This window comes from Chlorocebus sabaeus, chromosome 26 (assembly GCF_047675955.1).
Source record: "Chlorocebus sabaeus isolate Y175 chromosome 26, mChlSab1.0.hap1, whole genome shotgun sequence".
Lineage (NCBI taxonomy): Eukaryota > Metazoa > Chordata > Mammalia > Primates > Cercopithecidae > Chlorocebus > Chlorocebus sabaeus.
Genome location: NC_132929.1, coordinates 40,871,293 through 40,893,954, shown reverse-complemented (window position 1 = coordinate 40,893,954; position 22,662 = coordinate 40,871,293). Strand labels below are relative to the sequence as shown.

Below are 22,662 nucleotides of genomic sequence, written 5' to 3'. Positions count from 1 at the left end.
ACTTGATTAAGGGGCCCATTTTAAATCTAATGTTCCCTCCTAAAAGCACAGGGCCTGGCCCAAAGTAGATGCTTAGTAAATGCTCCCTGAATAATGCAAGGCCATGCAGCCTGGGGGTGAAGCAGGCGGGGTGGAACAGTAAGCAAGGCATAGAAATAGTACCAATACTCATGGAGCATTTACACTCCACACATCCTTTTTTTTTTTTTTTTTTTTGAGACAGGGTTTCACTCTGTCACCCTGGCTGGAGTGCAGTAGGACAATCATGGCTCACTGCATCTGCTACCTCCCAGGCTCTAGCGATCCCCCCACCTCAGCCCAAACAGCCGGGACTACAGGCGTATACCACCATGCCTGGCTAATTATTTTGTTTTGTTTTGTGCAGATGCGGTTTCGCCATGTTGCCCATGCTGGTCTTGAGCTCCTGAGCTGGAGAGTTCTGCCTGCCTCAGCTTCCCAAAGTGCTGGGATTACAGGCGTAAAGCACCATGCCTGGGCTCACACATACATTTAAAAAAAAAAAAAAAAAAAAGGTAGGCTGGGCTTGGTAGCTCATGCCTGTAATCCCAGCACTTTGAGAGGTTGAGGCAGGAGGATCACTTGACATGAGTTTGAGACCAGCCTGGGCAGCATTGCAAGACCTCATCTCTACTAAAAATAAAAAAAATTAGCTGGGCATGGTGGCATGTGCCTATAGTCCCAGCTATGCGGGAGAATCACTTCTGGTGGGGGTGGGATGGATCCTGCAGTGAGCCGTGTTTGTGCCACTGCACTCCAGCCTGGGCAACAGAGCATGACCCTGTCTCCAAAAAATTTTTTTCTTTTAATAAATATTAGATTTTCAATGATACCTCATGAGGCCTATAGAGATAGTTTGTTGTTGTTGTTGTTGTTTTCTTTTTTGGAACTGACTTTTGCTCTTGTTGCCCAGGCTGGAGTGCAATGGCGTGGTCTCGGATCACCACAACCTCCACCTCCTGGGTTCAAGCGACTTTCCTGCCTCAGCCTCCCAAGTAACTGGAATTACAGGCATATGCCACTACGCCCGGCTAATTTTGTATCGTTAGTAGAGACGGGGTTTCTCATGTTGGTCAGGCTGGTTTGAACTCCCGACCTCAGGTGATCCACCCACCCCAGCCTCCCAAAGTGCTGGGATTACAGGCATTAGCCACCGCACCTGACCTGAGATAGTTTCATTACAATATATGAGGCTATTGATTGAATCTTTGGAAACAGAAATAAAGTGGTCCTAAGACGTTTTTAATTTTCTTTTTTTTTATTTATTTTTGGAGCCATCTCACTGTGTTTCCCTGGCTGGTCTCTAACTCCTGGCCTTAAGAAATCCACCCCAGCCTCCTGAATAGCTGAGATTATAGGCATGAGCCCCCACTCCTGGCTCTGCTTCTAGTTTTCAACTGCAGAGCTAAGAAAAACTCCCAAAGTCAGTAACAATTTTCTAGAAAAATGGAAAAGAACCACAGGTATTCTTTTTTTCTTTCTTTCTTTCTTTTTTTTTTTGAGACAGTGTCTCCCTCTGTCACCAGGCTGGAGTGCAGTGGGGCCATCTTGGCTCACTGCTACCTCTGCCTCCCGGGTTCAAGCGATTCTCCTGCCTCAGCCTCCTGAGTAGCTGAGACTACAGGCACCCACCACCACGCCTAGCTAATTTTTGTATTTTTAGTAGAGACGGGGTTTCACCATGTTGGTCAGGATGGTCTCAATCTCTTGACCTTGTGACCCGCACCCCCAAGCCTCCCAAAGTGCTAGGATTACGGGTGTGAGCCACCACGCCTGGCCACCACGGGTATTCTTGAAGTGCCAACTACATCCCTAGCAAAGCAGAAGGAAAGGTTGCCAGGGTTTGGGAGGACTGTGTTGTCTGGGGAGAAATGTAAATGGAAAGAAAAGAAATGGACATATATAGACCAAGCCCTGAGATTCTGTGACCTTCTTCAATTTCCTGACAACCCCATGGGGAGGTAGTGAGGTTCCCTTGTTGGAGAGGAGATAGAAGCTCAACAGAGATTCTAACTGAGATCTGATTCCAGAGTTCATGCTCTTTCCTCTGCATCCAGGAAAGAGGAGAATTGGAAATATATAAGACAGTTCTTGACCTCCAGGAGTCTGGGCATACTCGGAAGGGAGTACTGGGGCAATGGGCTTTAGGGACTTAGAGGAGATAATGGTCTCTTGGGCCAGAAGCGCCCGGGTAGTAGAGGTGGGGGAAGGGATATTCTTGGAACAAGACATGTTCCTGGATAGCACCAGTCTGTGACGGAGGGGATGGTAAGGGGTTGAGATTAGGCTAGAGGTGTTTAAATGTCATGCTGGAGAGGTTTGACCTCTAGTCAGTCATAACTTCTGAGCAAAAGCTATAGATACTTTGTTGCTATCTGTTAGTCCAGGTCCCCAGTCCCTTATCAGAAATCCTGGCACTGAATATGTTTCAGGATTCCGATTCTTCCTGATTTTAGAATGGTAAATAATGTGCTGCAATGACAACTAGGCTGAGTCCTATCACAGGTCCCATGAGGCATCAGCCTAAATCTGAAGGCTCTAAGACTAGTGACAGCTTTCAGCAGACAGCATCAGCCATTCTGTTTCTGTGGAAGTCCTTGCAGCGGTCCACATAGAGGTCCAAGAGCTAGTCTTTGCCCCAGAAGTGAAAACTTGGGAGTAAAGAGATGAAATCTGTCATGCGCATCCGTGTGAAGAGACCACCAAACAGGCTTTGTGTGAGCAACATGGCTGTTTATTTCACCTGGGTGCAGGCAGGCTGAGTCCGAAAAGAGAGTCAGCGAAGGGAGATAAGGGTGGGGCCGTTTTATAGGATTTGGGTAGGTAAAGGAAAATTACAGTCAAAGGGGGGTTGTTCTCTGGCAGGCAGGAGTGGGGGTCACAAGGTGCTCAGTGGGGGAGATTTTTGAGCCTGGATGAGCCAGGAAAATGAATTTCACAAGATAATATCATTGCTTAAGGCAAGGACCGGCCATTTTCACTTCTTTAGTGGTGGAATGTCATCAGTTAAGGCGAGGCAGGGCATTTGCACTTCTTTTGTGATTCTTCAGTTACTTCAGGCCATTGGGGCATATACGTGCAAGTCACAGGGGATGCTTGCAAGTCACAGGGGATGTGATGGCTTGGCTTGGGCTCAGAGGCCTGACAAAATCCACATGGGGTGTGTGCAGGAACTGCTCTGGCCTAAGTGAAGCTCCATTTTCCTCAGAGGCTGGTCTCACTCATGAGAATGTCATCAACAAAGCTGCCAGGGTTCCAACAAAACATTGTCACACTCTGGGAAACCCAAAGTTGTGCATTCCCCATTTACAGTTCCTCCCAGGCCAGATGCCGTGTACCATGCTGGGTCATTTTCATCTTAAGCAGTGTTGCCTGGTTATGTATGTAGTTGTCATACTACCTTTATCCCGACTCCAGGGGGACAAGTTAACAGAAGTTAACTAATTCTCACACAGAAGAGAAAAGGCTTTGTATTGTAGCGCTTTACCCACATGTGCGTATATCATGTATTCAGTCATACCTGCAGTGGGTGGCATGCCATACTCATGGCATGTTAATATTCCTGCAGCAGAATGCATCTATCCTAACAGGAAGGGGATAGGTAAAGATTAAACCTCCATCAGCTCAGGTCAGGTTTGGTACCCAAAGAGTTTTAAAAAAAAAAACCCACCACCACCAAGGCTGGGCATGGTGGTTCAGGCCTGTAATCCCAGCACTTTGGGAGGCCGAGGCAGGCAGATCACTTGAAGTCAGGAGCTCGAGACCCGGCTGGCCAACATGGTGAAACCTCATCTCTACCAAAAAAATATGAAAAGTAGCAGGGCGTGGTGGCACACGCTTGTAGTCCCAGCTACTCAGGAGGCTGAGGTGGGAGAATTGCTTGAACCCAGGAGGTAGAGGCTGCAATGAGCCAAGATCATGCCACTGCTCTCCAGCCTGGGTGACAGAGTGAGACCCTGTCTCAAAAACAAAACAAAACCCCACCAAAAAAAAAAAAAAAACCTTTCAGATTTTAGAGCTTGTAAAGTTTAGTATTATTTGGAAAGGGGATTGTAGACCTGTGAATTTCCTCTCAGGAGATCCCTTGAGATGTGCAACGAGTGAACGTTGCCTGCCTTCCCACTAGAGGGCCCCTGACTATCACTGTGTCTGGGATCCTTGCTAATGGAAGTTCTTCTGTTGCTTCAGCTCGCAGATGCCAGCAAGTTACCTAACCTGAAAGAACTTCTCCAGTCCTCTGGAGACAACCACAAACGGGCCTGGGACCTGGTGAGCTGGATTTTATCCTCAAAGATCCTGACAATCCACAGTGCAGGGAAGGCAGAGGTGAGACTTTGTTTCTGTTAGGATCACAGACTTTAGGGGCCTAAGGGCTCTAGGACAGCACTGAATCCAGTGGCTCTGAGACTTCCCTGTGTACCAGTGACCTGGGCAGCTTGAGAATGCAGATTCCTGGTCCTCACCTTTAGACTTTCTATTTCTGTGTCTGGAGTCAGGCCCAGGAACTTTCCCACTGGCTGTACAAAGCTGAGTTCTGTCTCATCTCAGCTGTGTGACCTTGAGTAGGTACCAGGTGCATTTCAGTACCTCCGCTTCCTCATCTGTAAAATCAGGATGATAATAGTATACTTCCCTCAGGGCACTGACTATGAGAATTGAATGAGTTTTCACACTTTGAATAATGCCTAAGGGCACATACTAAGGGCTTGGTTTGTGTTGGAATTCACTTTATTTAACAAGCACCGCTGGTAATTCTGATAAGGGTGACCCTGACCATACCTTAAGAAACACTGACCTGGGTCAGTTGTCAGGAGACGGTAGAGGCAGAGCTCAAAGGAGTGGAAAACCTCATGCTCTGGGTTCAAATGCCATTTCTATCAAAAAGAGCCTCCTTTTTCCCATTTGTTAATTGAGATACTGATAGTTACCTCCAAGTGGGGCAATGATAAAATGTGTGTCACTGCCCCCGCCAGCAGTTTCTGTCACGAGTCAGACATTCCATAATTTGGTTTACCTTGCCTGGCTGGGGTCTCCCAGGGACAGGCTGGATGACAAGGACCAGGGTGTAGGACTTGATTCCTGCTCTGGTGCTCTTCCCTTACCCATACCGTTCATCACTTAATTCATTTCAATTTAAGAGTATTCAGTTTTACAAGCTCCTGCCAAAGAGACAAATCATCCATATGTGGCGTAGAATTTGGTACCTTGGATTCTGGTATCTAAGGGACATTCTTCTGTGTTAGATGTTAAAATACCATAAAGAGCCCTGGAGTAGGAGTCAGGAGATCTGTATTCAGGTCCAGGCTGGGTGGCTAATTCCTAGTGAATCTCTGGGTTTCACTGTTGTCATCTGTTGAATTCAAATTTATTCTTTCATTTATTCTTACCTCACTCATAATATGGGCATTAAGCACCTACTAGATGTTGGGTGCTAAAGTAGATAAGGCAGTAAATAGCTCCTAGACTTTTGATTGTGGACCGGTTAAATTTCTGTTAAAATGTGGGATATTGGGACCCAGGATTGTCAACTTTTTGTATTGCCCAAGTATGTTAGCCTACCATGTATCATCATTTTATAAAAGGATATTATAGTACTAAGAAAGGAGGATGGCCTTGACTTCAGAATAAAGAACTGTTCTTCAAAAGAAAGATACATGGCAACCTTACATCAATATATCTGTTATATTGCCCTTATTTTGCTCATTCAGTCATAATCCAGAGAAAACTTTGCCATAGACTGGCTTTGGTCTGTGACCTATTTGAAAACCACTGGTGGGCGCGGTGGCTCATGCCTGTAAATCCCTGCACTTTGGGAGGCCGAGGCAGGCGGGTCATGAGGTCAGGAGTTTGAGGCCAGCCTGGCCAACATAGTGGAACCCCATCTCTACTAAAAATACAAAAAATGAGCTGGGCATGGTGGCGGGCGCCTGTAATCCCAGCTACTTGGGAGGCTGAGGCAGGAGAATCGCTTGAAGCCGGGAGGTGGAGGTTGCAGTGAGTCGAGATCGTGCCACTGCACTCCAGCCTGGGTGACAGTGCAAGACTCTATCTCAAAAAAAAAAAAAAAAGAAAAGAAAAGAAAAAAAGAAAACCACTAAAATGGGCCAGGTGTGGCCCATTGTCCTGGCTTGTCTTGAGTAACTGGGACTATAGGTGTAAGCACTATGGAGAGGAAATTCACAGGTCTACAGTCCCCATTCCAAATAATACTAAACTCTACAAGATCACGCCTGTAATTCCAGCACTTTGGGAGGCCGAGGCAGGTGGATCACTTGAGGCCAGGAGTTCGAGACCAGCCTGGCCAACATGTTGAAACCTCGTCTCTAATAAAAATACAAAAATTAGCCAGGCATTGTGGCACATGCCTGTAATTCCAGCTACTTGGGAGGCTGAGGCAGGAGAATCGCTTGAACCTGGGAGGTGGAGGCTGCAGTGAGCCGAGATGGCGCCACTGCACTCTAGGCTGAGAGATAGACTGAGACTCCATCTCAAAAAAAAAAAAAAGAAAAAAACCACTTAAATAGACTAGGGGCAGTGGCTTGCGCCTGTAATCCTAGTACTTTGGGAGGCTGAGGTGGGAGTATTGCTTGAACCTGGGAGTTCAAGACCAGCCTGGGCAACATAGCAAGACCCTCTCTCTATGAAAAAATTAAGAATTAGTTGCACATAATTGTTGTACCTATAGTCCCAGCTACTCAAGAAACTGAAGATAGAGGATTGCTCGAACCCAGGAGTTCAAGGCTACAATGAGCTTTGATCGCACCGCTGCACTCCAGCCTGGGTGACAGAGCCAGATCCTGTCTCAAAAACAACAACAACAAATGCTGATTGCTTCTCATGATTTTGTGGGTTGGTTGGGTGGTTCTGGGCTTGGCTGGATGAGCTAGGGTGGCCTCACTTAGATTTCTGGGGCTTCAGCTGGGATGGCCACCATGCTGGAAGCCTTCCTCTGTGACGCTCATACGCCATAGGAGACAAGCCAGGACAATGGTGAGGGGTTCTCAGCAGCAAACAAGGAAGGACAAGCCCTTCTCAAGTCTGTGTTTGCCATATATATGTTAATGTTCCATTGGCCAAAGCAAGTCACATGGCCAAGCACAGTTTCAAGTGTGGAGAAGTAAGTTCCATCTCTTGATGGGATCTTGATAGAATCCCACCTGCAAAATCACATTGCAGAGGGGTGCATGGACAACGATGAGAGGGAATTTTTACAATAATCATGAGATTATTGTAAAAATGGAATGCAGGAAATAGATGTAAAATTGTTAGGAAAATTAGAAGTGATCTCCACTTAGAAGGAGCAATTCATGCTTCTCAGCCTCCTGTAGGGGAAAATGTTATTATTTATTATTATTTTTTTAGATGGAGTTTCACTTTTGTTGCCCAGTCTGGAGTGCAGTGACGTGATCTCGGCTCACTGCAACCTCCACCTCCTGGGTTCAAGTGATTCTTGTGCCTCAGCCTCCCAAGTAGCTGGCACAAAGGGCTGGGATTAAATAGCTGGGACTATTTGGGACTATAAAGTCCCAAGTAGCTGGGACTAAAATTAGCCACCACACCTGGCTAATTTTGTATTTTTAGCAGAGATGGGGTTCACTATGTTGGTCAGGCTGGTCTCAGACTCCTGACCTCAGATGATCCACCCGCCTCGGCCTCCCAAAGTGTTGGGATTACAGGCATGAGCCACCGCACCCGGCCGAGAAAAATGTTATTAAAGGAAAGCAGTCTTGTGCTATAAGCTCTGAGTTTGCTTATGTCTCTATCCTCATGAAACCTGTTGTTCTCATGAGCAGAGTCTATGGGAGTTAAGCCTGAGGGTTTAGGGGGCTATTTTTGCAGCACATTTACCAGCTCCCCAAATAAAATTTTGACCCTCTTCATGTCTTCAAGTTTGAAAAGATCCAAAAGCTGACTGGGGCTCCTCACACGCCTGTTCCCGCACCGGACTTCCTGTTTGAAATTGAGTACTTTGACCCAGCCAACGCCAAATTTTATGAGACCAAAGGAGAACGAGACCTAATCTATGCCTTTCATGGTAGTCGCCTAGAAAACTTCCATTCCATTATCCACAATGGCCTGCACTGCCATCTGAACAAGGTGGGGCCTAAGGGACACCCTGCTGATGTGGGGAAGTAGGGATGGAGGTGGGAGAGTGGGGAGGGGGAGATTCAGAACCCTAGGAGTTTGCAGGTGGGGTGTAGAGGTGGGGGGATGGGTAGGTTTACTAACACCTTCTGGCTCAAAATGTGGTCTGCAGACCAGCAGTAGCAGCATCACCTGGAAGCCTGTGAAAATGCAAAATCTTGGGCACACTCTAGACCTTCTGAATCAGAACCTGCATTTTAACAAGATCTCTAGGTGATTCCTGCACTGGTTATAGTTTGAGAAGCACCGATTTAAAGATAGTTCCCGACCTTGGCTGCATATTTAGAATCACTCGGGGAGCTTTTAAAAATCCCAGATGCCAGGCTGGGCTTGGTGGCTCACGCCTGTAATCCCAGCACTTTGGGAGGCTGAGGGAGTTCAAGACTAGCCTGGCCAACGTGGTGAAACCCCATCTCTAATAAAAATACAAAAGTTAGCCAGGCATGGTGGTGAGTGCCTGTAGTCCCAGCTACTAAGGAGGCTGAGGCAGGAGAATCACTTGAACCTGAGAGGCAGAGGTGGCAGTGAACTGAGATCGTGGCATTGCATTCCAGCCTAGGTGACAGAGCGAAACTCCATCTCAAAAAAAAATAAAAAATAAAAAATCCCAGATGCCTGGCTGCATCCCAGACTGATTAAATCAGAATCTCCAAGTGGAGCACAGGCATCAGTTGCTTCAAAAGCTCTCCAGGTGATCCCAATGTGTAGCCAACCCTAGCTCCTCTGTGTGTTCCCTGGACTAGCAGCGTCTTCATCACCTGGTAGCTTGTTGGAAATGCAAATCTCAAGCCCCAGACCACCTGAACGGAATCCACACTTTAACAAGGTCCCCAGGTGATTTGTATGCACACTGAAGTTTGAGAAGCACTTTCCTTGGGGGCCACACTCCAGGAAATCAGCCCTTGGAGAAACTGAAGGATATGCCAAGATACACTGAGCAGAGGTCCTTTCCCTCCCGGCTTGAGCTTCTTTTGTCCCATTTTTATGAGTCAAAACAGAGTCACCTACCCACTTCTCTGCAGGCATTTATTTTACCCTTCAGGTATAGGAGGAGCATTACCGACAGACCCTGGAGCTACAGAGACTTATTTAGCAACTCAATGGCCCTGAGGTAAATTAAACTCTCTGAGCCTCAGGTTCTTCATCTGTGAAAAAAGACACCATTACCCTCCTTCTCATATGTCAGAGGATTGAAACAGTTCATGTATGCAAAGGGCTGTTTGTGTACTAAGTACCAAGGAAGAGGTTGCTGCTTTTATATGCTGATGGATGGGCACCTAGGGTAGTTGGAGGAGCTTCAGGCCTTTCCCCTAGTCATGGCAGTATCTGCCTTGTCTGTGATGAGTTGGCTCCATGAGCCATGGGCTCAGTTGTGGCTGCTGCCGCCCTGAGACTGGAGACATTTCCCTGTTGTATCTGATTAATGTCGTTGGGTTTTGCTAAGGATGACGGGCTTGTTAGTGTAAAAGGATGACAGTTAGTCACTGTCTCTCAGTCCACCACTGGCTCTCAGCGTACCATTATGTCCAGGGTACTGGAATCCAGGGGGCTTCCCCTTTACACTGGTGCTGGCCTGGAGAAGTTGCCTGTGGATTACACTCTTGTACACTAAACCTTCATTTCAGTGCCCCAAGGAGTTTGCTGCTTACAGGCATCTTATAAAAATGCTTTGGTAAAACATATCAATCCTCTTATGGCCTCCTCTGCCTGGGTTTTCAATGAAGGGCTTACTTGAGGGAGTCCATCTGCCAGTTGATACTGATACTGTTTTCATGGCAGAGATACACCGAGCTTCCCACTCTTGTGCACCACTGCTCATGGCAGCCTTGCATGGGGTTCTCAAGGAAGGGTGAACACATGATGGCATAAGCAGAGAATGGATGTGGGGTCAGATCAGAGGGCATCCAGTGTCATTGGAGAAGGTCTGTGTCAGCTTTTGAGAGATGGATACCCTGTCTAACTTGGCAAAGAGCTTCCCAAAGGCCAAGCAAAGGTTTGTTTCATTTCTCCTAAGCTTCATTTAACAGATTTAGGATTTTGGAAGCCTGGTGCCACTGAAAAGAACATTTCTCAATTCCAGAGCATAAGATATTCTTCTGTGAGTTATTCAAGTCCGCTTATCATCTTGAGATACTGATCGTGTGGCCCAGGGATAGCAATTGAACTTCAACTTGAGTGTCAGTGTCCATTCATTGGTAGCAGCTACCTGGAATGTTCAGTTGAGGATTCTGGATCATTAGGAATAAGTGCCATGCTTGATATTACTGTGTTGGAGATTGTGGTTGATTACTGGTCATCTACTATGGGCAAAGATGTGTTCACTATGCCTGCTGTAGCCTTAACTTACAGGTCCTTCACCTGGCATGCTTCCTCATGGAGGGCACCACTAGGGAGATGCTGCCTAGATTTTTAGATGTTTTCTTGGTCAATACTAATACAAAGAATAAGACATACCTTGCCCTGCATGTAGGTCTCCCTCATTTGGTTATAGTTTCTGGTCTAAGAGACTAATTTCTTTCTTTTTTTTTTTTTGAGACGGAGCCTTGCTCTGCTGCCTAGGCTGGAGTGCTGTGGCCGGATCTCAGCTCACTGCAAGCTCCGCCTCCCAGGTTTATGCCATTCTCCTGCCTCAGCCTCCCGAGTAGCTGGGACTATAGGCACCCGCCACCTCGCCCGGCTAGTTTTTTGTATTGTTTTAGCAGAGACGGGGTTTCACCATGTTAGCCAGGATGGTCTCGATCTCCTGACCTCGTGATCCACCTGTCTCGGCCTCCCAAAGTGCTGGGATTACAGGCTTGAGCCACCGTGCCCAGCCTGAGACTAATTTCTAATTTATTTATTTTTAATTTTTGTTTTTCTTTATTTGTGAGAGACTCATTTATTTTCCAAGTAATGACTCACATTACCTCCCTTCTCAGGTGGGACCCCTTCCCTGTACCTAAGGGTGTGACTTTGCATTTCAAGCCCATTAGAGTAACCATGCTTACTGCATTCATGTAACAGGAATTACTTTATATACTAGAACATAAAAGCCTGCAATGGAGTACTGGCCCCTCATTTATTTACATGTGCCAGGTATCCCACTCTTTTATGTATATTGCCTCATTTAATCCTCACTGGCAACCTTGTAAAGGAGTTACTAGTAACATTATTTTGTAGATCTAGAAACTGAGACACAAAGAGTTTATATAACTTGCCACTTGCTGGAGGATTCAAACTGAGGTCGGTTTGGATGCTTATACCTATGCTTTTCTCACTCAGCCTTGACCACAAGGAACTGCTAGTTTGCCAGGCCAGATGGCCAAATCCACAATCAGTTAAACTGTTGTCAGGCAGGAATGTGTTTAGTAATAACCCTAAGATGATATCACAGGATTATTTGATCCTGTGTCTTGTTGGGGGACAAAGGGGGGGTTATAAATTCTGTGTTTACAACTCTTGAAGACCTGTGTCGTCTTGCCGTGCCGCTGTACATTCACCCATCTGTGTTTCTTTTCCATTGGCCTTGCTATTGCAGACATCCTTGTTCGGAGAGGGGACCTACCTCACCAGTGACTTGAGCCTGGCCCTCATATACAGCCCCCACGGCCACGGGTGGCAGCACAGCCTCCTTGGCCCCATCCTTAGCTGTGTGGCCGTGTGTGAGGTCATTGACCATCCGGACGTCAAGTGCCAAACCAAGAAGAAGGGTGAGTGAGCACTTGGCCCAGACCTGGGTTACAGGCTTTTGTTGGGTGTGCAGGCTCTTGCTGGCCCAGCTGTTGGGTAGAGCACCCGTTGCATGCCCAAGGGTTGGACTGGATCCAGGGCAGTGCCAGACAGGGTCCTGCCCAGGGAGTGAGCAGTTTTCTTAGAGATTGAACACACAATGGAGACCATTTGCTACAAGGGGGTAGGTAGGGGGTACCACGTAAGGAGGCTGATGAGGTCCACAGAGATAGCTCAGAGGAAGTAGTAATCATGGTGGGTCCAAACAGCCAGGGAAAGCTTTGCGGGAGGAGGAGAGATTTTATGTTTTTAAAAAAGTGAATGATGAGGCCAGAGCATGGGCCCCTTGAAGGTAGGAATGAGGTCTCATTCATTTTTGGACACCTGGTATCAGCAGAAAGCCTTGGTACGTACTTGATATTCAATAAATATTTTGCTAAATGAAGCAAAGGACGCTGGGTCCAGACCCTCTGATCTACACTGGCGCGTGCCAGAGCCCTCCAGGATGTGAAGGGCAGCCAAGGCGCTGGGGAGTCCTGGGCTCTCCAGAGTGATGACTAGCCAGCTACCTCCTCCCGCTCCCCTACTGTGTCCCTGAGACTGTTCGCCTTGTCTCCCCCCCCACTGTATGGCTCTCCTCAAAGGCAGAAGAGTTACAGAACTGTCATTCCAGTCTCCGGAGCTGGCTTGTTGGGGCCGGGCACGGTGGCTCACGCCTGTAATCCCAGCACTTTGAGAGGCCAAGTCGGGCGAATCACCTGAGGTCAGAAGTTCGTGACCAACCTGGCCAACGTGGTGAAACACCCTCTCTACTAAAATAAAAACATGAGCCGGGTGTAGTGGCATGTGCCTGTGGTCCCAGCTACTTGGGAGACTGAGGCATGAGACTCACTTGATCCCAGGAGGCAGAGGTTGCAGTGAGCCAAGATCGTGCCACTGCACTCTAGCCTGGGCAACAGAGCAAGACTTCAAAAAAAAAAAAGAGAAAGATCTGGCTTGTTGGTTCCAAGAGAATTCAGAAAACTGTTCTGGCCTCTAATGTAAAACAACTGGAATTCTGAGATGCAGGCCCAGGTCTGACACCACCCTCCAAACCAGACGGCATGGATATTTGCATTTATAATTCTTAGGAAGTTTGCAAACCGTGACATTAAACAACAAAATCTTCCAACCTCTGCTGTCACGCAGCTTTGGTCTTCTTTGTTTTTTGTAGAGCTTTTTTGTGTTATTAAAACAAAAGGGTTATTTGTTTGTTTTAAAACAAGTCTTGGTACGAAGAGTGGAAGATAAATGTTCTAAGAACCTCAAATCCAGAATGGTTCATTTAAAATGCCTGTTAAGGCCGGGTGCAGTGGCTCACGCCTGTAATCCCAGCACTTTGGGAGGCTGAGGCAGGCCAATCACCTGAGATGTCAGGAGTTTGAGACCAGCCTGGCCAACATGGTGAAACCCCGTTTCTACTGAAAATACAAAAATTAGCCGGGAGTGGTGGCAGGTGCCTGTAATCCCAGCTACTTGGGAGGCTGAGGCACAAGAATTGCTTGAACCTGGGAGGTGGAGGTTGTAGTAAGCCGAGACTGCGATGTTGCACTCCAGCCTGGACAACAAAAGCGAGACTCCATCTCAAAAAGAAAAAAAAAAGATACATATATATATATATATATGTATGTATGTATAAAATGCCTGTTAAGAAGCGTGTTCAGATCAAGTCCTGTTCCTAGCTCCCAGTCCCAGTGTATTTCTTTGCTATGGCCATCAATTTGCTTCTTCCTTCTGCTCTCCCCGCTCAGTTGAGTTTTGTTTTTTCTTCCTTCTTTCTCTTATATTTTCCTACTCCTTTTTTCCGCCTCCTATTTGCCTGCCTGCCAGATTCTCTAGTTTTTTCAGTGCTGCTTTATGCACACACAGATCTGTTCCTCAGCCTGCCAGGCCTTCTTCCCCCTCAGCACCAGGAGGCTTGACTTACTTCTATTCATAATGTGCTTCCTTAGTTCCATTTCCCCCTAGTGAAGGTGTGTTTTACTCTCCTTATTCAGATTCCAAGGAGATAGATCGCAGACGAGCAAGAATCAAACATAGTGAAGGGGGAGACATCCCTCCCAAGTACTTTGTGGTCACCAATAACCAGCTCCTGCGAGTGAAGTATCTCCTGGTGTATTCACAGAAGCCACCCAAGAGGTAAGGTCCAGGAGAACAACTAATGGCTGTATTCAGAGTGCTGACTTTCTTAGTTTTTGTAGGTATCAACCTCCCTTCCCCCAGCCTTAGACTTCTGCTAGGGGTCAAGTTTGTAAAGCACCGTGCTGGACACAGTGAGGGGTGAGAGATAAGAGCTGAAGAAGATGTGGTCTCGACCCTAAGAGGACTATATTCCAGTGAGAAGAGAGAAAGACTGGTAAACACAAATAGCATGAGGGACTGACTGAGTCCAAATTAGCTGCCCTAAACAGTGTGGCCCCTTAGCCACTAGGCCCATGATTGCAGTCTGAGACCCACCGATGAGGTTAAGCTGAGAGGCAGGGCAGTAACTGGACACTGGGTGGGATTGTGCACAGGCTGGCTCAGTAGCTTCCCACAGTGGCTGCTGAACCACCGACTGCCCCTCTCTGGACCTGAGATGCTTCATCTTTATCTCTAAAATGAGAGCATTGAACTCAATAGCAGATGTGGGCCTTCAGACCTTATCAGCTTTGGCGGATGCCTAGTTCCATCTCTGCAGTGTGGGAGTATGTGTGGGGCTCACCAGGGTTTGGGGCCACTCTTGAGATTTTGTTGCATTGTTGGAATCCATGCTGGTGCTTCTTGCAGGGGCTAGCAGCAGGTGAGTAGATATGACAGGAGAAGGGGTCACTTTAAATAATCCCCACTCCTGCTTGTACACACCAGTGGTTTCCATACTTCCAGACTTCATAAACCAGTAAAGTCTCCTCTAGACCCCTGCCCAAATTTGGGAAATCGACATAAGTTGCCTGGGTCCGGATGACATCATGCTTTGGTTTAAAATCATCTGACTTTTTATCCTTGAAAATTCCATTCCTTTCCCACTTCTCCCTGGAGCCTCTCTTTAGTGCACACTTGGGTGGTTTAGATCATCTCCTAGTGGGCCAAAGAGGATTTCCCCAGCTTGGATTTATATCTGCATGTGTCTAAAAGTGAAAAGACTTTAGCTAAATAACCTGCCACCTGCCATCATCTGGGCAGACACCCTGAGCTAGGTCATTGTTATAGATATCAAGATGGGTTGTAAATGGTAAAAAAGGAGCTGCAAACGGGAAGATCAGGATGAGCTCATTGCATAGCTGTCTTTGCGCATTTAGAAAATATCCTGTTGAAAGGCGTGTCAGTGCCCGGGCAAACAGCCCCAGGTTTCTTGAGCAAGGAAGCACGAAGCTTCATTTCATGGCTCAGGCAGAGGATGAAATTCATCATTTTGTCTTCTTTGAGCCAGACTTGTTGTACACACTTAAAAAAAAAAAATGTTTTTCTCTTTTTGCCAACACCACTCTTTTTTCCCTCTTAAACAGGGCTTCGAGCCAGCTCTCCTGGTTTTCTAGCCATTGGTTTACCGTCATGATATCCCTGTATCTGCTGCTGCTGCTCATAGTGAGTGTCATCAACTCCTCTGCTTTCCAACACTTTTGGAATCGTGCAAAAAGATAATCTTTCTGGGCCTGGTGTGGGGGCTACCTCAACTATGTGCCTTATGGTAACTTGTTTTGTACCTCCTATGCCTCATGTCCAGCTGGGTTGAGCCTAGGGGCCAACAGTTGGGGAACCACAGGAGAATTTTCGTATGTCCTAAATGTATCGATTGCCTTTGATGATGTTCCTAGCCACACTCCAGTCAACGGGGACTACTAGTCCCTCACTCTTAGGTTTTAGGGGAGCGCTTCCATCTGCTCCTTCTTAAACTGTCTTAGGGAGTTGGCTTTTCAGCCAGGGCCAAAGGAAAAAGCCCTGCTGCATTTAAAAACAAAGTGTCCAAGCTGTCAGTGGTGTGTTTACAATCTCTGCTGGCGGAGGTTGGCCCTTTCTCTAATGCCTTCTGGAAGGCGGAAAATGTGGGAACTATAAATCACTAGGCGGTTGCCTTGTTTTGACTTGAGACACCCAAGAGGAACAGTCATGTTTCTCATAAAAATCAGTGGGATCATTTTTGAATTCCATCAGCCTTTGTATGTGAGTGCAAAACATTTTAACAGTTTTCTCAAATCAACAAACAACCTTCTCCTAGAGCTGTACCTCCCCGCCTCCCCAAAAAACTATGGATGGGAAAGAAAGGAGTTAGGGGCCTGACAAAAAATACAGACTGAATGAGCAACTCAAGTCATCTTTTTCTAAAAATTACCAACTGCTGATTACAGCTGAAATGGAACCAAATGTTTGTTTTCTGATTTTTTTTTTTTAATAGCTGTTTGACAAATTAGTCTTTGTGAGCTGAGTAAAAGGGGAAATTTCTAAACCTAGTGCACTGTTTGGCCAGTGTCCACAGCCTCTTTCCTGGCTGTGTTTTAGAGAAAGGGATTTGAACTATAGGCTTGCCTCCTGTTCTCACTCTCACAAAGCTGCCTTGACTGTGGCCTGCAACCACGAGTGCCATGCTTTCAGGCCTTCTGTGGCCTACTGGCCTTCAAGATAGAGGCCTGCCTCAGTGTGCCACAGAACCATGTGAATGGAGCCTCCTTCGGAGGGGGTCACAGGTCTTTGGGACTCAACCTGGGCTTTAATGTGTAGGAAAAGCCTTCTGGCCACCCAGAGAGCCAGAGCCCTGCTTGCTGTATTCTCTGCTCCCTTCTTCCTGCTGGGTTTTAGCCATAATAGAGCCCTGTACAATTTGGGAGTGAGATTTCTGCAAAGAAGGTAAAAAATAATTTTTCTATAATTTGTAAAGTTGTAAAAGAGCCACTACCACAGTTTTTACATTGATTATTGGAACATTTCAAAATAAATAAAGATATTTTCTTAATGATTTAAGTTGCCTTTGTGAATGCTTTCAGCCTCAGCATGAGTCTGCCCTGTATGCCTTGTCATTAAAAACCTTATCTTCCATCCTTCCTTGTTCAAACTAGCTTTTTGCTGGAGAGCATATATCACCAGGATATGATATCTAGGAGGTGTTGGATTTCTAGTTAACGACTTAACAAACGTGAGTACCTACTGTATGCTAGGCACTAGGAATATAAGCAGGATCAAAGTCAGAAAGCCCCTGCTTTCACAGAGCTGCCAGCCTGGCAAGGTGGGCAGATGGACAAACATTTCAAGAGTGAAGTTGGGAGTTTATGGTATTATAAAGTTGAGGGAAATACTTGGCAAGAAGTCCTAACATGGGCTAGGGTCAGAAAATACTCAGGTGACACATGTAACATTGCAAGGCACCTTACTATACTGATTAATTTTCACAATAGGCCTTATCCACTTTTTTTTTTTTTTTTTTTTTTTTTTGAGACGGAGTCTCGCTCTGTCACCCAGGCTGAAGTGCAGTGGTGCAATCTTGGCTCACTGCAACCTCTGCCTCCCGGGTTCAAGCAGTTTAGCCTCCCTGTAGCTGGGATTACAGGCACACGCCACCATGCCTGGCTAATTTTTGTATTTTTATTTTCTTTCTTTCTTTCTTTTTTTTTTTTTGAGATGGAATCTCACTCTGTCGCCCAGGCTAGAGTGCAGTGGTGCAATCTCAGCTCACTGCAACCTCCAGCTCACTACAACCTCTGCCTCCTGGGTTCAAGTGATCTCCTGCCTTAGCCTCCTGAGTAGCTGGGATTATAGGCACATGCCACTGCACCCAGCTAATTTTTGTGTTTTTAGTAGAGATAGGGTTTTACCATGTTGGCCAGGCTGGTCATGACCTCCTGGCCTCAAGTGATCTGCTCACCTTGGCCTCCCAAAGTACTGGGATTACAGGTGTGAGCCACCATGCCTGGCCATTTTTATATTTTTAGTAGAGACATGGTTTTGCCTTGTTGACCAGGCTGGTCTCGAACTTCTGACCTCAAGTGATCCACCCTCCTCAGCCTCCCAATTACAGGTGTGAGCTACCATGTCCAGCCAGTCCCAGAGAATTTAATAGCTTGCCCAAGGTTTTATTGCTAGGATGTGGCAGAGCTGGGAGTTGAACCTGGCAGACTGATTTCAGTGTCAATCACATAACCAGTCTCCTTCCCCCAGAGGAATTGGTTCTAGGCTAAACAGTGGAGGAAAAATGTTTCAGGCAGTAGGAACAGCACATGCAAAGACCTGAAATTCTTGGAGAAGCTAAAAGCAGGTGGGTTGTAAAGGAAGAGGCAGTGATGAGAAATCAGGCTGAAGATGTAGGCAGGGACCAGATCTTGAAAGACTTTAAAAACTGTGGGCAGAGGAAAGCCATTAGAAGGTTCTAAGCAAGGAAATGATGAGATACGGTTTTTAGAAGAATCACTGTAGCTGGTGGTTGGAGAACAGATCTAGGATTACTTTGAGGATTAAAAGGATTGATGCTTTTGTAGTGCCCAGTGCAGAGTAAATCACTGATAAGTATCAGTTGCTGCTATTATTATTACTTATTTTTAAGGGCCCAACAGAGCAGAGAGCCTGCAAAGGAGACAGTAGTAGTGACTAGAGAAATAGGAGGAGACTGAGATAGCAAAGTGTCATGGAAGCCAAAGAGGAGGGCTAGATGAGTAGTGTCAAAAGGTGCTGAGAAACCAGGGTTATACCTGAGAAGTGTCTGTTGGATTTACTGGATTGGAGATACTGGCAAACTCAGCAGGAACAGTTTCAGTGGAGTTCAGTATAGGGGATGTGGACAAAGTCAGACTGCATAGATGGGAAGTTTTTGCAGTTTCCAGGAATTCTCTGCTCCCCGAGACCTGGCCATATGTCTCAAGTGAAGAACCCCTGCTTTGGCTTGACTCTGCTGTCACATTGGCTTACTTCTAGAGAGCAGGGCTGAGGAGTGGGCCTCTCATTCTGGCAATATTTGTTTCAAACCTAGCCTTGTCTTTTTTTTTCTGAGTTTTCTGCTCCACCCCATATATCCCACCTCCAACCCTCCTCCCCGCAAAAAGAAGAAATGGTAACGCAATACCTGATATGACTGTGGGCACAGAGGTTACATAATTGTCTTGCCCTCCAGGAGCTCCAGGGTTAGTGGAGGGACACGAGGTAGCAGGTACGTTTTGATATGGGGGAAGGAAAACTCTGGAGTCTAGAGGGTTTGAGTGGGCAGGAGGGAAGACTAGGGCAGGGCCACATTATGATTTCCATGGGCCCTGGGCACTTTTGCCTTTCTGGGCCCCCTTTCCTCCATAAAAAACTCTTTAAAATTATATTTTTCTGCATTGATATAAAGATGAATATATTAATATGTACTAAACCATTTTCTTCCACTTAAAAGTTTTTTTCTTCTAATTTTAAAAGAAGTCAAAACATTTTTGCAATGTGGGCCTTAGGCACTGTGCCTCCTATGTCTAATGGATGAGTTAGCGCTGGACTAGTGTACTAGGGGATAGTGTGAGACCTCTGGTACCTGGGAATGGAGAAGCAGGAAGGAGACAAGCCCTACACAAGACTGAACATTCTATTTAGCACCAACCCTAAATCTCAGGGAGATCCCATAGGCCAAGCCGCTCTGGGAAAGGTAAAAGTGGTTTAGTTGGAGCCACCTCATAGGGGCCCCCAGCTGCCTTAGGTCTTGTGAAAAGCAACCCCATCTGTCCTCTGTCACTAATGCCATTGTAAGGGGGAACCTCTCACAGGTGAGGTCCTCGCTTCTGAAAATGTGCAGCATCCCATGAGCTGTCAGTTTCTACCAGAAAGGGAAAGAGTTTTGCTCTATGGGAATAAGTGCACGTGTGTAAGAGAGAGAGAGTAGGGGAAGTGGTTCCATGTCATTTCTGTTCATTTCATTAAACACTGATTGCCTACAAAACCAGGAGAGAGGTGGAGAGTTTGTGATTTAAACAGCCCGATTCAGATATTTTTCTTGAGAACGTGGCCCCATCGCATCTGAGCCCATTCCTGCTAAGCCCAGGAGGTTTGTGTTGGCATGGAGTCAGCAGCATTCATCCCATTGCCATGGTGATTCTTAGGCCCTGGGGCTGGATTTAGCTCACACAAAAATAGGACCACACCCCTCTAAGCCCCCTCCACGGCCCCCACTTTTTCTCCCCACTACCCTCCTCTCCACTGTGCCCCACCTCATGAGTTTTCCATCTCTTGGCCTTTGTTTATTTTTGCCTTTGTCAATCTCCTGCCTCTGGATGGGTTTCTGTGTGTTTCCAAACTGTCTGGAGCTGTGCACCATGGAGACAGTGTCCTGGGCTGCCTCTAGCCCTGATCTGGTTAGAATAAGCCCCTGTCCTTTGAATGCATCTCCAACCTGACATTTGGAGCATCCAAAACAAATCATGACATTCCCAAGTAAAGATAGAAACCACCATCTCCACCCACTCTGGCTGGTGCCGTTGTCCACCTGGAAAGGGTTTTTTGAAAATTTCCAGTGTTCTGCTGTAGTGCCCACATACTGCAGCCCTGAAAAGGGGAAGCAACATTTATTGAATACTTACTTTATATCAGCCACTGGGCTAGACTTTGCTTGTGTTAAAAATCTGGAAATTAGGCCGGGCACGGTGGCTCACGCCTGTAATCCCAGCACTTTGGAAGGCCGAGGCGGGTGGATCACCTGAGGTCAGGAGATCGAGACCATCCTGGCCAACATGGTGAAACCCCCTATCTACTAAAAATACAAAAATTAGCTGGGTGTGGTGGTGTGCGCCTGTAGTCCCAGCTACTCAGGAGGCTGAGGCAGGAGAATCACTTGAATCCGGGAGGCAGAGGTTGCAGTGAGCCTAGATTGTGCCACTGCACTCCAGCCTGGTGACAGAGAGAGACTCCATCTCAATAAATAAATAAACAAACAAACAAATAGACAAATAAAAAATTTGGTTCCCTGCATTAAAATTCAACTGCAAGCTCCTTGAGGACATTGACTAGGCAGTCTTTGTATACCCAAGTATTTAAGATATGGTGGGTGCTGGAGAAGAGTTTGTTGAGTGAATAAAGGGGTACAAGGATACAAGAAACTTCCCTATCACAGTAGAGGGTAATAGTTGAATGTCAGCAAAAAGAGAATGAAATTAGACTTGAGGAAAAAAAAATGCATTGACAAGACATTGTGGATGAGTGGGGGTTTCAAAGAAGGTTGTGGACATTTGTTGCTTGAATTCAGGGAGTCCCATTTGCTGTTTCCCCAGAAATACCTTTTGAGGTTAGTGGGGTAGAAAGGACAGTGCCTTGCATTGTTGTTGGTTTTTTTTTTTTTTTTTTTGAGACAGAGTTTCGCTCTTGTCTCCCAGGCTGAGGTTCTGTGGTGCAATCTCGGCTCACCGCTACTACATCCACCTCCCAGGTTCAAGTGATTCTCCTGCCTCAGCCTCCCGAGTAGCTGGGATTACAGGCACGCACCACCATGTCCAGCTAATATTTTTGTATTAGTAGTAGAGACAGGGTTTCACCATGTTGGCCAGGCTGGTCTCAAACTCCTGACCTCAGGTGATCCGCCCACCTTGATCTCCCAAAGTGCTAGGATTACAGGTGTGAGCCATCGCGCCCAGCTGCCTTGCGTTTTATTTAAAGTGCAGATGATCCTGAGAGAGTCTAAACTTGAAACTTATTCATACCTATGTGCAAATGACTGATAACAAAGCCTCCCTAAGAGCAGGTTTTAGTAATGAGTTAGGGGAGGGTGGTGAAAGAGAAATCACTAGGGATTCAAGGGCAGGAGCTTTGACCATGTCAAGGGGTGGGGCCACTGGAATCAAACTTTGCTCTAACCCCGTTTGGCCAAAGGAGGACCCCAGTGAAAACAGCATGTGGTGCTGCCAGGCTTTCCAGCCATCGCTGGTGACATTGGTTAGTTTAGTCAAACTGCCCACTGGTGGGTCAGGAAGGCCAGTCTCAATTTATTGTTTATTTTATTTTATTTTTTTTTTGAGACGGAGTCTTGCTCTGTCGCCCAGGCTGGAGTGCAGTGGCGGGATCTCGGCTCACTGCAAGCTCCGCCTCCCGGGTTCACGCCATTCTCCTGCCTCAGCCTCCCGAGTAGCTGGGACTACAGGCGCCTGCCACCTCGCCCGGCTAGTTTTTTTGTATTTTTTTAGTAGAGACGGGGTTTCACCGTGTTAGCCAGGATGGTCTTGATCTGACCTCGTGATCCGTCCGTCTCGGCCTCCGAAAGTGCTGGGATTACAGGCTTGAGCCACCGCGCCCGGCCGCAGTTTTATTCTTGAGCAAGTACAGGCTATCCCAAATGAGCCCATAATATATTGCCTATCAGAGGTCTGTAGGGATTTAAAACTAGCACATCAATTATATTTTTAAAGGGCTAGAAAAATATTTGTCCTATTAGTTCTTTGGCCATCGATTTCCTTTGGATAAGGCCATCTGTTGTTCTTGTCACCCAGGGTTCATTCACCCTCCTGGTACCATACCTCAATTTCCTCTCTGGGGAACCAACTCCCTTTCCCACTCTCATTGGTCTTGGAAAGCTGACTGACTGCCACCCACACACTCTACAAGTAGAGCATTGACTCAGGCCCAAGCCAATTAGTGAGTTACCTTCTCCCAGCCTCAGTGATTGCTTCAGACCTAGGCCTGTGACCCAACTAGTATCTCATCAAAATGAGCCATGAGTTTTGAGATAATAGTATCTCATTTTGATATAATAATAGTATCTCATATATTTTAATGAGATAATAGTATCTCATCAAAATGAACCATAAGTTTTGCTGGGGCTCCTGGAAAAGAGACTTGCAT

At 46.6% G+C, this 22,662-nt stretch overlaps 1 protein-coding gene across 4 annotated transcripts in view; it reads left to right on the top strand.

Annotated features, from left to right (window-relative positions):
• Positions 1-22,662, top strand: part of PARP16 (poly(ADP-ribose) polymerase family member 16) — a 54,818-nt gene that overhangs the window by 13,406 nt on the left and 18,750 nt on the right. Inside the window, exons 2-6 of one of the 4 annotated variants that reach the window (XR_012091513.1) lie at positions 4,207-4,344; positions 7,909-8,115; positions 11,681-11,852; positions 13,908-14,049; positions 15,396-15,474. Coding sequence is in view for 3 of the 4 variants with exons in the window: in XM_008016247.3 (XP_008014438.1) it covers positions 4,207-4,344; positions 7,909-8,115; positions 11,681-11,852; positions 13,908-14,049; positions 15,396-15,531 (795 nt within the window). In the remaining variant the exon portion in view is untranslated. Of the gene's footprint in view, positions 1-4,206; positions 4,345-7,908; positions 8,116-11,680; positions 11,853-13,907; positions 14,050-15,395; positions 16,841-22,662 lie in introns of those variants that run through there. The other 3 variants (XM_008016247.3, XM_038010072.2, XM_038010073.2) reach the window with 3 other exon arrangements.